Below are 18,790 nucleotides of genomic sequence, written 5' to 3'. Positions count from 1 at the left end.
CCGAAGTGTCAGGTCAAACCGAGCCTTTCCCTTTAACCCGGGCAGGTATGCTGGTGTATCAATCTCCAACTCCTCCTGCACCTCCAAACTCCAAAACGCACCACAAACAAATGGAAAAAAATGCTCCAGGTGGTGAAGTATATCAAACCAAAATAAACTTTATTAAAACTCTTAAAATCTTCCACTCACATTTATATCTGTCCACCTAGGACACTACAGGATCAAGAAAAAATAGTATGTATGGTTTTTTGTATTGAGTATATCCCTAAATATTTAGATCTTATTATACAGCAGCATTAAGTGTTTATAAGGTTCCTCCCAGTCCATTTTAAATTTGTCCATTAGGTGGCAAAGAGAGCAAGATGTATATTTATATATTGATATTCAGTTGTTTTAATAAGGGATTGAGATTAGCCGTAGATGTAAATGTTAATTATGCATCCAGCTGGTCAATTTTAGGCGTTTTAAAGGGTGGTGTGAGAACAGGATCCTCCTGTATCCATAAGGACGAGCAGTGGCATGTATAATAGCATAGGACTACTAGAAAATAGTGCCCGAGACCATGTGACTGTCCAACAAAATAGTGCCAAGACAGGTGTAACACATTACAATTAATGAATGGGAATCAAAGCATGGCTTGTCATCCAATCGGCTACTCCTGATGAAGTCACCCGTCATAACGCACCGTGTAAGGTACGCCGATGACGTCAAGCCGTAACCGAAGTGTACGTACAGCCATCTTGGATAGGGGATCCAATGCAGTTTCATTCAGAAAAGTATCCAAAAAGTTCTTGATCCTGTTGTTTCCCAGGTGGACACAAACGAATGTGAGTGGAAGATTTTAAAAGTTTTAATAAAGTTCATATTGGTTTGATATACTTCACCATCTGGAGCATTTTTTCCATTTGTCTGTGGTGCGAGTTTAGAGGTGCAGGAGGAGTTGGAAATAATATATACCAGCAAACCCGCCTGGGTTAAAGGGAAAGGCACGCTTTTGACCTGACGGTTGGGGTCAACTCCCAAGTGGTGCGTTTTGGAGTTTGGAGGTGCAGGAGGAGTTGGAGATTGATACACCAGCATACCCACCCGTGTTAAAGGGAAAGGCAAGGTTTCACCTGACGCTTCGGGTCAATCCACAAGGTGTGTTGAAGGTGGATCAAACACTGGGGGTCACACGAAATCACTGGATGAATATATGCAGTGGAGAGATTGTATAGTAGCACTTGGAACACCGAGTCTTAAAAGGACGGTTCACCAAGAATTATTTATTTATATTGGGACACTGATAATAGATATATGCACAGTGATTATGATTCAGATAACGCATGGTTAATATGGGCAGTATTATGAGAAAGGTGCGTTATTGTGGTTAATATAAGGTGATACGTTTGGAGCACACATTATGCACGTATATGGTATTTAAGTATATCACATAGCAAGATTTATGTTCATTTATTTATTATATATAATTCAGACACTGCTCAGCTGTCAGTTAATTACCAGCCATTCTTCTCCACAGTGACTCACCTGGATATCATTACCTGCCTCATTAGTCCAGCCTACAGCCATCATGAATGCTGCTGCCAGACTCATCCACTTTACCAATTCTTCAGTGTCTGCTACCACTCTCTGCCAATCATTGGCTTCCACTCACACAACAAATTAAATTAAAAAAACTAACAATATTTTACAAAGCCATCCACAACTAAGCCCCCAGCGACATCACTAATATAGTCTCAAAATACCTCCACTTTTAGGACTTCTCCCAAGCCTCTGCCATCCTATGGAACTCCCTACCCCAATCTGCCCAACTATCTCCTACTCTGTCTACTTTTAGGCGATCTCTGAAAACCCTTCTTTTCAGAGAAGCCAATCCCACCTTAACAACTGTATTTTCAACTTCTCCATCAGCTCATCCCCACAGTTATTTGCTTTTGTATCACTTGACCCTTCCTTTTAGATTGTAAGTTCTAACAAGCAGTGCCCTCTGATTCCTCCTGTATTGAGCAGGATCCTGTGCTTCAAGCAAAATTATAGGCTGTCCCCACAGTATGCGATCTAGGTATGGTTGCCAAAGATTGTAGTTATGCCAATGCAAATACACGGCTTCTGTGTACACAGTAGAAGACAGAAGCCCATAATCTATGACAAATGAATAAGTTGCCCGTGTCCTGTACTATACCAATAATATAAGGACATTCCCCTAACTGTTGTCACAAAGTTGGAAATGTCTACAATGTGTTTGTATGCTGTAGCATTATGAGTACCCTACTGGAAATTATTAAATGCAGTAATTCTGAATGGTTGTTCTTATACGTTTGGCTACACAGTACGTATGACGGTCAGGCTGTCGAAGACCTTAATAAGGCAGTAGATGTTGATCAACAGTGCAGGTAGGTACAGCACGACTTTAGTAAATCAGGCACACAAAGGTTTTGAGAGTTCTGCAGTTTGCAGAGAAAAAATGTATGAAAAAAAAAAAAAACTTTTTTGTGACTTCTTTTCAAATATTTCCTTTCTGAGACAAAACATCAAATATTTAAAACTAAACTTAACTTTGTTCTAGAATTACAATGTCCACAATCTCCCTCACCAGGGTGCGGCGAAATTAACCTGTTAAAATGTACATCTGCCAGCAAAATTCTTCCAGCTCTCAAAAAGTGGATTTTTGGTTACTAAAAACGGACACAGCTCTTCTGATTCTTGACCATAGGGTTACAGCACCACCTACAGGAGTAGGACACTAGGCAAAAAATCAGCATCGCCAGTGGACTGTGCTAGACAGTATAAACCCCTCTCTACTATAGGCAAGACAGTTAGTCACAAAGCAAGGTAAAGAAAAAAAAGTAGAAAAACTCAGAGGGGTAGGTGTACTTCAATGAACTCAGAAAAAATGATTTGACGGTAACAAAAATCCCATTTTCTCTAATGTTCATTGAAGAACACAGCTCCTCTAATTCTTGACCATAGGGACATCCCAAAGCAGTTACACAATGAGGGGTGGAAAAACACACAAAATAGAGTCACTAGACAAACAGGCCAACAATTCAAACAAGATCCCAAAGGGAGACAAAGAACCGCACAGACTTGCAAAACCTTGCGGCCCAAACAAACATCTGAAAATGCCAACACATCAACTACGGAAACTGTACTAAAAGCTTACACAGAGGACTAGGTAGTCAACAGGCAAAACTAACAGCATACATTGGAAAAATTGACTGCTTAAGTCATTGGAAGAGGTCGCAGGCCTTTCCTTGGACAATCCGTGAGCACAAAACAAAAGAAAATTCAGCCGCTGGATAGGGGCCACATTAGACAAGTATACACACACACAACCTGGACCACATCTAATAAGTGTAACGCAACTTCCTCAAGGTGTGAAAGCCAAGGACACAAGGGGGAAGCGGGGCAAAAGCCTCATGTCAGTGAACTCCAACACCACCATTAAAAAGGATGGCGAACTACCATATCCTCATGTAAGACCTGTAAAACCAAATGAGACTTAAAGGATAAAGGCATCATCCAGACCGCCAGTGCACAAGAGATGGCGACCAAAAAATCAAATTTTTCAGGGATCGTAAGCAGGTAATATCCTGGATACTCACAAAGGAAGACACTAGGAGGGCCGAGAGACCAAGTTAAGCTCCCATGCTGGGGTCTGCACCACACAGTCTGCACCACATGGCAAACCCCTAGACCAGTGGTCGGCAAGCCGCGGCTCGCGAGCCACATGCGGCCCTTTACGCAATTTAATGCGGCTCTTCTGTGTGCCGGGCGCCCGCTCCCCTCCCTCCTCTCGGGCGCCCGGCACATTGGCTGTCAGGATGTAGGCGGGGCAGCGTGACGAACTCCTCTCCTCTCACAGTCCGCCCTGAAGACCGGAACGGCGTGGGAACACGGCGAGAGGAACGCGCGGAGCAAAGGTAAGTGAATTGACACAATATGGGGAATGAATTACTATAGGGGGGATGAATTACTATGGGGGATGAATTACTATGGGGGATGAATTACTATATGGGGGATGAATTACTATATGGGGGATGAATTACTATATGGGGGATGTATTACTATATGGGGGATGAATTACTATATGGGGGATGAATTACTATAGGGGGGATGAATTACTATGGGGGATGAATTACTATGGGGGATGAATTACTATATGGGGGATGAATTACTATGGGGGATGAATTACTATGGGGGATGAATTACTATGGGGGATGAATTACTATATGGGGGATGAATTACTATATGGGGGATGAATTACTATATGGGGGATGAATTACTATGGGGGATTAATTACTATATGGGGGATGAATTACTATATGGGGGATGAATTACTATATAGGGGGAAGAATTACTATGGGGGATGAATTACTATGGGGGATGAATTACTATATGGGGGATGAATTACTATATGGGGGATGAATTACTATATGGGGGATGAATTACTATATGGGGGATGAATTACTATATGGGGGATGAATTACTATGGGGGATGAATTACTATATGGGGGATGTATTTTCAGTTTTAAAAATGTGGCTCTCAAAATAAATTTCAATCGTGGTTTTGGCGAGATTTGGCTCAGTTGAAAAAAAAGGTTGCCCACCACTGCCCTAGACTAAAAGTATGGATCAAGGAGCGCTCGGCCAAGGGTTAGCAAGGGAAAAAACTGTCAGGACAGAAACCTAGCCCTGAATAATACTTAAGACAAGATTTTTCTCAATGCCCTGTTGGAGACATATCAAAAACTAGCTCAAAATAGCCACGCCATCAAAATCAGAGATGACTAGAAAAAAAGGCATTAGATTTGTCCCTAGAAAAGGATATCCTAACGCGGGGGCAGCAACCAGGGAACGACTGTGACCTCCGCATCATGTTCATGTACCACGGTTAAAGAGCATGTCTGGGGCCACGAGAATTACCAGAATTAATTTGAGTTTGAGGACCAGGGTCGGTGAACACTGTTCTGTTCTGGGACCGAAAATGCTCAGACTTTCTAAGTGAGCAGACCATCCCTGGAGTAGCCAATTCCACACCGCACCACCACAAACACACAGATGGTAAAGGAGGAAAGGATGCCTTAGATGAATAAAAATCAAATTTCAAGTTGTAGCCATACACAGTCTTTCCGTGTGCCCATAGGTTGGAGCTGAGAAAGGGCCAAGGTCACACAAACTCGCCAAGATGACCCACTACCCTGGTAAAGGGAAGGGGCATGCCCACATGCTGGGAGGGACTAGTCTAGGGGATTCAGGGCGAGAAAGGGCAGGAATGCTTGGCACTATACACAGAGGCCTGGAAGGACTGAAGCCCTTGTCTGAGGAAACAGGGAACCGGACAATTGACTCTTGCGTGCATAGAAGGAGGCCAGGGCTGACAATGCAGCCCCTTACTTTCCTTGCACTGCGCGAGGTAGATACTCGCACCACTTGTAAGATTCTGGATGATGTCATCCAAGGGATCACCAAAAGGAGATCCCTTCACCCTGGAACGGTAAGTTCACCATGACCTTATTATTAGATGTCTGGTCAATAGACCAACACTTGTTTCTAAAGTACGCTCCAAATCACCTCAATGAGAGTCAGTGGGCTTGGAAAGCAATGGAGTTGCAAACAAGGATGAATCACACACATACGTAAGGCCCCGGAACCAATTGGTCTGCCATATTCACATACACCAAGGGGCAACTGTCCTACACCCAGACCTTGTCATAAACATCCGAAACACCAGGGCCGGGACCAGCTCACTCAGCAGTGCCAAACTGGCATTGATAAACATGTGTAGATGACGTCACCAAACTCCAGTGGATAAATCGCCAGATTCTCTAGAATCCAAAAGGCAAGTAGAGGGAACAGTTCACACAGGATTCCCCCAGGATTCAAACCATGATACCTGCTGCCGCTGCATGTAAGGTAGCATAAAGAAGCCATAAGGTCACGCAGGGGGACCATGGCCAACAGAACAGAAAAAAAAATGCCAGGACCACATGTAATGAAGGAGGGAATAAGGAATAACATCCCCTATCTCCATGAGTATCCAACCTCCCCCAAAATACAACACCAGAGTCAGTAGGTAAAATGTATGGCCAGGACGACCCAGGAGCCACCACCAATCTATGAAATACTGCCAGGAATTACCTTTATACATGCATGAAGTGCTGGAGCACACACAGCCAGGGGAACTAAGTTGTGCAATGCAACTCCCCATAGCCGCCCGAGAGCCGATTGTTGTATAAGGTCCGAGGAGGGGAAAGACTGCCCGCCCCACCTCTGCCCAGTCAGGACCTGGGCGCCACACCAAACCGTCCATCCTGCTCACCTAAAACACAGAAGAACAGCAGGTGGACACGCAGTTAGACCAGACAGAGGAGTGACCGCCCACCACAGCTACGCCTAGAGAGGAGCAGGGAACTAACTAGAGCGACTACCAAAGTGACCAGCAGAGCAGCAGGAAAGAAGGGTGCAGCCCTTAGTCAGAATGGTGACAGCAATTGTCCATTAGGCAGGAAAGCTATACCCTTAATTTGTGAAGCGGGACAACTATGTGGAATGTTTGAACACGGGAAGGCCCAGGAAAGAAAATGCGGGCCAATGCAGGGAGACCACAGCTCATCCCCGCTTGACATAGTAAAGGCAGCGGTGACTCCAAGTGGGTACTGAACACTCCATACACCCCCCAGTATGATCCATCACCCAGGGAGGGGGGATAAGGGGGGCCACATGGAAACATTAGAAGAGAGGAAGGAGCCCAGAAGGGCCGACCGCCCAAGGGAGTACCTACACAGTGAATTTGGGAAGGGGGAATATACACTATATTGCCAAAAGTATTGGAACACCCCTCCAAATCATTGGATTCAGGTGTTCTAATCACCTCCATGGCCACAGGTGTATAAAATCAAGCACCTCGGTATGCAGACTACTACTACAAACATTTCTGAAAGAATGTGTCGCTCTCAGGAGCTCAGTGAATTCAAGTGTGGTACCGTGATAGGTTGCCACCTCTGCAACAAGTAAATCCGCAAAATTTCCTTGCTACTAAATATTCCACGGTCAACTATCAGTGGTATTGTAACAAAGTGGAAGCAACTAGGAACAACAGCATCTCAGACACAAAAACAGACAGAGCGGGGTCAGCATATAGTGCACAGAAAAAGTCGCCAACTGTTAGCAGAGTCAACAGCTAAAGACCTTCAAACTTTGTGTGGTCATCAGATTAGCACAACAGTGCATAGAGAGCTTCATGGAATGGGTTTCCATGGCAAAGCAGACACAGCCAAGCCATGTATCACCAAGTGCAATGTCGGAAGCAGTGGTGTAAAGCAAGCTGCCAATGGACGCTAGAGCAAATAAAATAAAAAAGCTATGAAACCATAAGTCCTAGCAGTGAACCTGGTCCTTATGCCTGAAACACTAGGCAGAAACCTAGCTTGCCTATAGCAGAAGGGTGGTTTATACCAGCTAGGACTGCCCAAAGGTGGTGCTGTGTTACTTTTCTGCCTAAAGTCCTTCTCCTGTATGTTAACCCCTTGGTCAAAAATCAGAAGAGCTGTGTTTATCAATGAACTTAAAAGAAACATAATTTTAAAATAATTTTTGCTTTAAATTTGCAGCACTATAGTATTGTTCCACATAACAAAAATAAAAATGTTAAAGAACATACTGGTGTTCTCTGATGTCAATTGAATCATCAGGATTGTAGTAATTGCGACCAATTTGCTTCATATTCATCCATTTAAGCAGCCTGAAAGATAAAAAAACAAATGCATTTAATGTCACATAATAATACAGAGTAAATGTACAAGTCCACAAAAAACAATATTTAACTTTTGTTACATACGAGAGAAGAGAAATTTAGACTCAGTAATAGTAAATTTAATAACTACAGCACAGGACAAGAAACGCATTCATGCAGCATAGGTTATAATCTTGTATCCTCAAGGGATTAAATGCTGGCAATCGTTTGAGGAAATTCCGACCTGAGGTGCCTCCCCTATAACACTACCTTTCTCTGTTTTGAAGCAGGCAATGCAAAGTAACAAAAAGAATATAGGGAGGGTAGGCTGTTTCCTGTACGGTAAGATATGGAATTTACTGCCAAGTCAAATTCCAAAAATCTTAATCTTATAGTACAGGACGGAGACAATTTTTTCATACACCATTGAATGTCTCGAAGCAATAAATAAAACTTTGGGCAACAACTAGGCAACAGAACTGTGCCTAAAGGCCCAACAAGAGTGAAAAAGCCAGGTACACAGTGGTGCTGCAAGTACCCTGTGGCGAACGTTTCACCATGAAAAGGCAAAAACTGAATGCAGAGTGGAGGGAAAGGCTTGAGTGACCTGAACTAGAAGCAGGGGAAAGTTAAAATATCTAAGGCTAGAATAAGAACACTCATAGAATTAGAACAAAGAAAGTGTACTTGTTGAATATAAAATAAGATGCCTACTTCCAGAATCTCCTATGTCTTGCATAACACATTGTACATGTCTGGATGAAAATACTATTTTTCTTGGTCCAGATGGTGGAATGGTCTACCTTTCAACTTCTAAGATGTTAATGTACAATGAGTGATTGTCTACAGGAGAAACTGGCACTGCTCATGATCCAAAGGATGGTTAGTGCATGTCAGTATGGTAGCATTGTCAAACTGCTAGGATAGGGAGGGTCCAGAGATGGAGAGAAATCTTGACCACTCTGAGCTCCAGTCTTGTAAGAGAGTCTGCCTTCAGATCCTATGTTCCCTGCTACCTTCCCTGTCTGAGGAAGGAATATTCTAATTATATAGGAGGAAATGTTTACCGCCTCCACTGAAGTGGTGATCCACCTAGTCAGTGTTTTTTTTTTTTAATTTAAGGGGATAGATGGTAGTTAAGGGAGAAGTTCAGCCAAAGCTTTATTTTTTTTTTTCTTAGGATCACAGTAGTGCAATTCGTTCTTCACTCCTGTGACCTGTTTTTAGCCGACAGCAGGCTAAAGTCAGCTGATGTCATAGTCTTTAAAAATATCCCGACCATATGCTCAGAATCCACTCAGAAGTCTTGACCGGCACCTGGTTCACCGCCTCTGCGATGCACAAAGAGCCTGAGACAGTCCTACCCGTCCTCTCCACAGCACAGCACTACACTGAGGAGGAGAACTAAGCAATCATTGATGTTTGATTGTTCAGTTCTCACTGCAGTGCCGGAGATAAGACAGATGCAGCATCACGTTGAGGCTGAATCCACCTAGGTGAATATATTATTATTACTATACAGTATTTATAAAGCGCCAATAGTTCACTCAGCGCTGTACATTACAAAGGGGGCAGAACATGGGACAGAACAGTACCAATACAATGCAAAACATGAGGGGATCGACGGCCCTGCTCTTTCGAGCTTACAATCTAGGAGGGAGAGGACAGTGGTACAGGAGGAGATAGCTGTGGGGGATGGAGTGGTAGGAAGAGTGGAGGAGGTCGGCAAGTTAGCAGGGGGTAGGGTAGGCTTCCCTGAAGAGATGGGTTTTTAGGGTGCGCCTAAAGGAGAGGAGAGTAGGTGATAATCTGATGGGTTGGGGCAGAGAGTTCCAGAGGATGGGTGACACCCTGGAGAAGTCCTGGAGGCGGGCATGGGAGGAGGAGACCAGGGAACTAGAGAGAAGTAGGTCTTGTGAGGAGCGGAGTGTGCGTGATGGGCGGTACTTGGATATTAGGTCAGTGATGTAGTTCGGGGCAGTATGGTGGGCGGCTTTGTACGTCAGTGTTAGGATTTTGAATTTGATCCGTTGCGCAATCGGAAGCCAGTGGAGGGATTGGCAGAGGGGGGTGGCGGAAACAGAGCGGTTGGAAAGGTGAATGAGTCTGGCAGCCGTATTCAGGATCGACTGAAGCGGGGATAGCCAGCGGCGAGGCAGGCCAGTGAGGAGGGAGTTGCAGTAGTCGAGTCGTAATATGATGAGGGAGTGGATGAGCTGTTTAGTGGTTTCTGGGGTTAGGAACGTGCGTATTTTGGCGATGTTGCGGAGGTGGAGTCTGCATGAGTTAAAGATTGGACTTAGGGCTGGAAGGATAGGTTGGAGTCCAGAATGACACCAAGTAATCTGGCCTGCGGGGCGGGTTTGATGGTGGCGTTGTTGGATGTGATGGAGAAGTCAATGGGGGGTGGTGTCCGGGCTGGGGGGAAGACAAGAAACTCGGTTTTGGAGAGGTTCAGTTTAAGGAAGTGGAGCGACATCCAGTCTGATATGTCGCTCAGTAGGTGTGTGATTCGGGCAGAGACCGAGGGAGTGAGGTGGGGGGTTGAGAGATAGATTTTTGTGTCGTCGGCCTAGAGGTGGTAATTGAAGCAGTGAGAGTGTATGAGTTGGCCAAGGGAGGAGGTGTAGATGGAGAAGAGAAGGGGCCCGAGGACAGAGCCTTGAGGGACCCCAACAGAGAGGGGGAGTGAGGGGGAGGTGGTAGCATTATAGGGTAACGCTGAAGAAGCGTTGTGACAGGTAGGATGAGAGCCAGGAGAGAGCAGAATCTCTGAGGCCGAGGGAGTGGTCGACTGTGTCGAAGGCCGCAGAGAGGTCAAGGAGTAGGAGCACTGAATAGTGGCCATTAGCTTTGGCGGTTAGCAGGTCGTTGGAGAGTTTGAGTAAGGCGGTTTCGGTGGAGTGTAGGGGACGGAAGCCGGACTGTAGGGGATCGAGGAGGTGGTTGTCGTTGAGGTGAGAGCATAGGCGGGTGTAGACGAGGCACTCGAGGAGTTTAGATGTAAATGGGAGCAGGGAGATGAGTCTGAGGTTGTTCGGGTCATTGGGGTCCAGAGAGGGCTTTTTAAGTATGGGGGGTGATGTGTGCATGTTTCAGAGGGGAGGGGAAAATGCCTGAGAAGAGGGAGAGATTGAAGATGTGGGTGAGGGAGCGTAGGATGGAGGGGGAGGGAGGTCGGGGGAGTTGTGAGGGGATAGGGTCGAGGGGGCAGGTGGTGAGGCGGGCATGAGAGGATCTTGGAGACTTCCTCGAAGGTAGTAGGGTCAAAGGTGCGGAGTGTTGGGGGAGCTTCAGTATGAGGAATGTAGGGTGGGGTGGAAGTGGAGGTCAGAGCAGTGGTGGGGCCGTGGGAGAGGGGTGATGAGGGGGTAGCTGAGTGAGGGGGAATGGGGTTGGAGGGAGTTTGAGCAGCGACGAAGTCCCTGCGGGTTATGTTGAGGGGGGGATGAGGGGGTAGCTGTGTGAATATAAATGTTTTTCTTTTTTTTCTATAAGCTGGTAATGAGATTGGGTGAAGGGAAATGTCTCTAAGAAGGAAACCTTTTAACCCACAAGATTCTTACAGAGAATTTTACTCCGTAATTTTTGTTGAAACGCAGTGAGTGAAAAAACATGAATACAAGGCTCAGTTTTTTGAGGGAAGGTTTCGTTCAGCTGGCTGGCTGAACAATTTCCCCATCCAGCTGGATGGGAAAATCCTCCCCTCTGTGACTTTGTATTCTGACAGCAGAACTCTACCCACCATCAGAATACACTGGGTGCGCTGATCAAATGCTGCTGAACCCACTCACAAATTACAAAGGCTTTTGTGAATGGGTAGCAGAGGAGAGGGGCGGGCATAGCTGCTCTGTGTGCGTATCTCAACTGACAGGTAGAGGGTATCCTTCAGACGTGCAATAAACCTGTCACATACAAGTAATAGAGAGAAGTGCCGGAGGTGCATAATTGGTCTTTACTCATTGTGTGCCTGCACTTTTTGAAAATTTCCTGGAAATTCAGTTTTATCTTTCTCTATATAAGACCTGTATTAAGGAAGTATCTAGAATTAGAATTGGATCAGAATTTGATCAAGATACTATGGATGAATGAATAGCTGTACAACAGATGTGTTTATGAAGCTTACCATCTAGTCAAAGCCACAAGACAGTTGAATTGACATTTTCTGCCAGGTCTGAAACAAATGTTTCTTTCAAAAGCGTTTTAACTAGATAGTCAAGAGAAGAACTTAGAAAAGTGGCATAAGTGTTGAAAAAAATTCCAGGGAAACTTTTATACCATGGACCGGTTTCAGTACAATTACTTGAACCTGTGTTGCTATTGATAGAACAAAATTTAATATGGTGGCGTTGGAGGTAAAGTTTCCGACAGTCTTTGGGTAGTGTTTGTGTGATTAGACAGAAGAGGACAGTAAGGAAGTAGAGTTTTGCGACATTGATAAACCACCAATTGTATCTGCAGGGTTAAGACATTTCAAAGCAGTGAGAAATCCAATGTAGCAGACACCCCTTTATTGTGGAGAGGGCTTGGTGTACATTTTGGACCAGGCCTTGTGTTGGTATGAAGGGCTAAACATAGGTTTTGAAGCTGAAACCTTGGAGCAATGTTAAGATGCTCTGCATTTAGAGGAGGTAAAAGAACGCTGTAGTAAACTAGTCAAGTACCGAAAAGGCGTCTTTGTTGAAAAAACATGCGAGGTGTCTCCTGCAGGCAGGTTCTGCTGTCCAAGTCGCTGGCCAAAGAATCCTGCTCATATACACAGACATAAGATCCATATCATCTGGATATTTGTTGTGGGCATTGTTCAGGGCATTAACACAAAATGAAGAACAGATAGAAGAAACCATAATTGATCTGTAACCACACAATCCTGAAAGAAAAGGTCATGTTAGCTGTTCATTGTCCTGGTCCAGTTAGCTGCGGTTTGACATAATGAAATAGAAGCCAAAGCTGGTGGCAGGCAAGGTCAGATTTCCCATTATGCAAGGTAGGTATGTGCCTACAGCAGCTCTTCCTGGAGAGTGTCCTGCCTGGGGTGGGGGAGTAAAGAGAGAGAAGAGATTTAAAAAAGCAGGCAGATTTAAACAAGCTGCCGGTGCCAAATATACTGCTAAACGTAGCAGCTCACATTCCCTGCTGGCACAGCGATGTTGCTCACAGCCGCTTCTTCATTCCCTGCCTTTTTCAGTGAAGTGTTGAGGGAAGAACGGGCTTGGGATGAGGGAATCAGCAGCAGGTTGGAAGGTACCATATGCTAGACATCACATCATCAGTGCAGCGGGCAGAGGCAGCTGTCAGTGTGAAGTGAAAACACAGGCAAAGGAGAACACTGAGGGATCCTCCATTCATATAAGTCTGCAGAGAATTATCAGAAAAGGTGCAGTCAGTTAAAGAGATAAACAGTGAAGTGTGTGTGTGCCTTGCCCTAATGCAATACCTTGGTTGTTACCCATGATGAATTAGGCCCCTTTCAAACTAGTGCAAGGGGACCTCTGCGGACCCTGATGTAAAGGGAAACTCTGATGTAGGAGGGAACACTGTGGACCCTAATGAAAAGGGAAACACTCGTGATCGTGATGTGGGGAGGAGGCTTTGGTGACCAGAGACAACGCTACATCAAAGTTTTTCTGATTCGTAAAGTAGAACTCTGATGCAAGGGGAACAAAGTTGGTCTGGTCTTACTGTCTTTTTTTTTTTTTGGAGGGGGGGGGGCTATAGGGCCATAGAAGCGAATGCTGTTGTTATTGCCTAAAACTGGTTACTGCTCCAATGCAAGGAATGCATCATCACTCTGAAGCTAAGCATTAAGTGAGCCTTCGGCAGAGTAAATATTTGCCTGCTGTTTAAAGTTGGCTTCCTTTCACCTGGTCTCCACCATAGGTAGGCAAACAAGAGTGTGGCAAACAAGGTAAACATATCCGGAAGTGGAATGCAATAATTCAGGCATAGGCCATCTTACAACAAATCCTTATGGGAAATGGGTGGGAGATGTTCCCGAATATTGTTTAACTAGTTGCCGACCGCAGATAGCCGAATGACGGCTTCACTGCGGCCGGCCAGTTCTGGGTGGACGTCATATGACGTCCCCCCAGAACGCGCTCTCCTGCGCGCACCCGGCGATCTCCGTGATCGCTGTGTCCTACGGACACAGCTGATCACGTGATGTGGTAAAAGGCCGATCCCAGCGGCCTTTTACCACGTGATCAGCGGTGTCCAATGACACGCTGATCACAGGGAAATGCAAGTGCCGGTTCTCGGCTGCACTTTCCTCATGCTGTCAAATCGTGAGGAAAGTACTGCCGAGAACCGGCAGTTGTCACAGCGGGGATCGGCACCGATCATTAGGACACTGATGATCAATGCCCTGATGATCGGTGCCCAGCAGTGCCACCCGCAAGTTCCGCCCACCTGTGCCCAGCAGTGCGCCCACTAGCTCCGCCCACCTGTGCCCAGCAGATCACCCACCTGTGCCCAGCAGTGCACCCACCTGTGCCCAGCAGTGCCACTCTGCAGTGTCACACACCTGTGCCCAGAAGTGCCACCTACCTGTGCCCAGAAGTGCCACCCACCTGTGCCCACCCACCAGTGCCACCCACCAGTGCAGCCCAGCAGTGCTGCCAGTCAGTGCCACCAGTCAGTGCCCAGGGGTTGTGCCAGTCAGTGCCGCCAGTCAGTGCCCAGCAGTGATGCCAGTCAGTGCCGTCTATCAGTACCCATCATCAGTGTCACCTATCAGTGCCGCCTATCAGTGCTGCATATTAGTGCCGCCTATCCGTGACACCTCATTAGTGCTGTCTATCAGTGCCGCCTATCCGTGCCACCTCATTAGTGCTGTCTATCAGTGCCGCCTATCCGTGCCACCTCATTAGTACTGCCTATCAGTGCCCTTTAGTGCTGCCTATCAGTGCCCATCAGTGCCGCCTATCAGTGCCCATCAGTGCCGCCTCATCAACGCACATCAGTGAAGGAGAAAAAATACCTGTTTGAAAAATTTTATAATAGAAACAAAGAAATTTGGTTTTTTTTTCAAATTTTTTTAAATTTTTTTATTTATAGCGCAAAAAGTAAAGCGCCCAGTGGTGATTAAATACCACCAAAAGAAAGCTCTATTTGTGAGAAAAAAATGATCAAAATTTCATATGGGTACAATGTTGCATGACCGCGCAATTGTCAAAGTGCGGCAGCGCTGAAAGCTGAAAATTGGCCTGGTAAGGAAGGGGGTATAAGTGCCTGGTAGGCAAGTGGTTAAGGGCTCTTGGCGGAAGGGGCAGTAAAGTGTTAGACTAGTGGTGTGATGTAACAATTGGTCATCCACATAAGACTGAACTCTGAAATGAATTTTAGCACGAAGTTTGAAAAGCTTAAACCATAAAGTGAATAAATTCCAAAACATAACCCTGTTTTCCAAAGTATTCCTGTCATACCTGTTAAACACTGGAGTGTGTATGATGTACACTCTTCACCTGGGCATACCCCCAAAAGGGTCTGCAGAGACTAGGTTCCATTGTGATGGACCACGGCCCTGGGCCTGGAAAGCACCCTGCGTCTAATTCAACACATTGCATCAATTTCTAAGGTGAGCACTTCACACATCTTCCAGTGCCTGAAACATTACAAGCAAACCCCACAGCATGGGGTTAAGGATATAAATCAATAAATAGTGCAGCGCTACATACTAAATAAACATATACATAATTAAATAAAATAATCAAATCAATAAATGTCTATACAACTGTGCAAATAAAGTGTGATCATAAATTCCACCATATACAACCAGAATTGACCACATGATAAATAAATAAACTTAATAATAATAAATAATCAAATCAATACTCATATACTGTATATGTGCAAAATTGCAAATAAAGTGTAACACGTGTATTACACCGAAACAACAAAACATATAACCACGTGATAAAAATATTTAAAATTGATGATAATAAATAATAATAAATAATCATATATAAGTGCAAAGTTGCAAATAAAGTGTAACACGTGTATTGCACCAAAACATAAAAGTGACAAAGTGACAAATATTACTTAATAAAGTGCAATCAATGTGTTCCCTATACGGGAAAATCCAAAAAAGACCAAGTGACCTAATAACCTATATAACACAAATGATCAAAACCAACACTCTGTGTAACAACTGTCCATATATATATATATATATATAGTGTATTTCGTAATCTTCATGCACGTGCCATCCAGTGTCCACACTGTGTATTTCCAAAAAATAGCTGCAATGGCCCCTCACCTCCTTACATTGACCCCACAGGGTCAGCTCGCTTTAGATACAACCACCACTCTGGTTTATCACAGGATCCTCCCCAGCGATGTATATTCTATATCCTGCTGCTCCTCCGATTCCTCCTTTATAGAACTCTCAGGGACACCTTGCCTCAAGGGACAAACACCACTATGCTGTATCTCAGGATCTTTCCAACCGCTGTATACTCTATATTCCTCTCCGGTTAATAGATAAACAGAAGGCTCCCATAGTGTAAAACCGCATTTATTAAATAGATTATACAGAATGATAACTACTCACATTTTACTTCATCTTTCTTATGACATATAAATGGCTCCTTCACCTCATGCTATGCCTGCCTTGCATGGGTAAGATATAGGGGTTTCAAATATGGCCGCCACGCCGGAAATGACGTCACCGCGCTTCCCAGAATCCTCCTCGCGCACCGATGCGTTGCGTCACGCTAATCACGTGACTTCCTCAGGGTAAACACCCCCAGAGGACTGGAGATATTATATAGCACCCTGGCTCCAATCATGCACAAGGGGTGGGCTCGGGCGGCCATTTTCTCGAAGTCCGCTCTCCCTATGCAGATAACTATACACATGCCAGTACTGCGGTGATGATAACCACAATCGAGGAAACAAAAACCAAAATTCCACAACCGAACACAGCGTCCGTTTATATGGGCCTCCCTACCATCCCAGTATTCATAATTACTATAAATACAACCCTTTATATAACCGGGTGTTTTGTTACATACAATAATGACGGTACTTGGCCATATTATGAAACCACTTATTTACATCAAATGCCAAATCAAGGACATGATATTTTATTATTTATTAATTCTTATTTATTAATGGAGCCACATCCAATTTTATATATATATATATATATATATATATATATATATATATATATATATATATATACACACACATACTTCTAATATACCCATCTATATACACATATATAAAATCCATATTTAATCATAAAAACACAATTAAATTAAAATACCCAACAAGTAATTTTATCATAATCTATACCCAGCAATCAGCCATACCATGAGTTTACAATGTTAATTAATATTAATCTTAATAAAATCGGTCACCAATTAACTTCATAGTTTTTTAATACAATCTTTAATACAACAATCATGAATCTATAAATGAATTAAAATTTGCGTTTAAATATTTCACTATGCTTCCCATTCATTATATACACCTAATTTTACATATTATAACACCAACAGATCACTATATATTAAATAAATTAAAATCACGCTAAAACTTATAATCTCCAGATATTACCAAGTAAAACTTATATTAATGGAAATCTCATATAGCCAATTACTGCTATTACCACGTAAAACTACAATTAACTAAAAATTACTAATAAAGCAATTTAAATCGAAATCTGTATTCAGGCCTCCCGGTACCTGCGTTTTCATGTCAAAAATCAATTTAGATTCTAATTTGCTGAGAGTTCTAACTTTATGACTCCCTCTTCAGTGGCCTTTATACTTCTCTATTCCCCAAAATTTTAGAACAGAGGGATCCTTATTGTGATAGGTCAAAAAGTGCATGAAGATTACGAAATACACTATATATATATATATGGACAGTTGTTACACAGAGTGTTGGTTTTGATCATTTGTGTTATATAGGTTATTAGGTCACTTGGTCTTTTTTGGATTTTCCCGTATAGGGAACACATTGATTGCACTTTATTAAGTAATATTTGTCACTTTGTCACTTTTATGTTTTGGTGCAATACACGTGTTACACTTTATTTGCAACTTTGCACTTATATATGATTATTTATTATTATTTATTATCATCAATTTTAAATATTTTTATCACGTGGTTATATGTTTTGTTGTTTCGGTGTAATACACGTGTTACACTTTATTTGCAATTTTGCACATATATATGAGTATTGATTTGATTATTTATTTATTATTATTAAGTTTATTTATCACGTGGTCAATTCTGGTTGTATATGGTGGAATTTATGATCACACTTTATTTGCACAGTTGTATAGACATTTATTGATTTGATTATTTTATTTAATTATGTATATGTTTATTTAGTATGTAGCGCTGCACTATTTATTGATTTATTGATTTAACTCACACTGGTAGGAGGTTAAGTGGGGGAGATCTCTGATGGGGGGCACAGTCTCTGATGGGGGTGCTGCTTCAGATTGAGTGCGGCTTAGAACGAGTGCATAGAAGAAGCAGTTAAACGCAGCAGTTGAACTAAAGCAGGAGAACTCAAGCAGCAGGAAGACACAACAGCAAGAAGCTCTACTGCATGCTGGAAGACTGCAAGCAAACACCCTGGGAAACCTCTTACATGCCTGAGACCCACTCTGTGTACCTTTATATAATACGCCCCTCTTCTTATCATATTACTATCCTCTGTTCCCAAATCTCATTTCTTTACCCCTCTGCTCCACCCCACAACCTGTACATCTCCCCCTCACTGCTATCATCTCCCTACTATTGCTCTCTTCACCTCCCCAAAATGCCTCTTCCACTCCTCCTTCTCATTTTCCTCTCCTCCATTCCCAAAATCCATTCACTATATCCCTCTGCCCCTCCCAAACAATTGTATATTGTGTCCTCGCTGCTCCCTTCGCCCCTCTATGGCACCCACCACCTCCTCCTATTACTCCGCTCTCCCACTGACCCCAACACCTCCACTAGGAGTTTCTCACGCTCCTGCACATCCCGCTCCCATGCCACCTTTCTCACCCTTCTCCTCCTCCTAACCGTGGGGGACATCTCCCCGAATCC

At 43.8% G+C, this 18,790-nt stretch overlaps 1 protein-coding gene across 1 annotated transcript in view; it reads right to left on the bottom strand.

Annotated features, from left to right (window-relative positions):
- The window catches only part of PIWIL1 (piwi like RNA-mediated gene silencing 1), a 474,823-nt gene that overhangs the window by 357,627 nt on the left and 98,406 nt on the right, over positions 1–18,790 (bottom strand). Inside the window, exon 6 of the mRNA XM_089653649.1 lies at positions 7,664–7,744. Within this exon, the coding sequence (XP_089509775.1) occupies positions 7,664–7,744 (81 nt within the window). The remainder of the gene's footprint in view (positions 1–7,663; positions 7,745–18,790) is intronic.

Source organism: Staurois parvus, unplaced genomic scaffold (genome assembly GCF_062004578.1).
Source record: "Staurois parvus isolate SC_StPar_1 unplaced genomic scaffold, SC_StPar_1.0 ptg000719l, whole genome shotgun sequence".
Classification (NCBI taxonomy): Eukaryota; Metazoa; Chordata; class Amphibia; order Anura; family Ranidae; genus Staurois; species Staurois parvus.
Note: the sequence above shows the minus strand (reverse complement) of the source record. Positions and strands in the feature narration are given on the sequence as shown.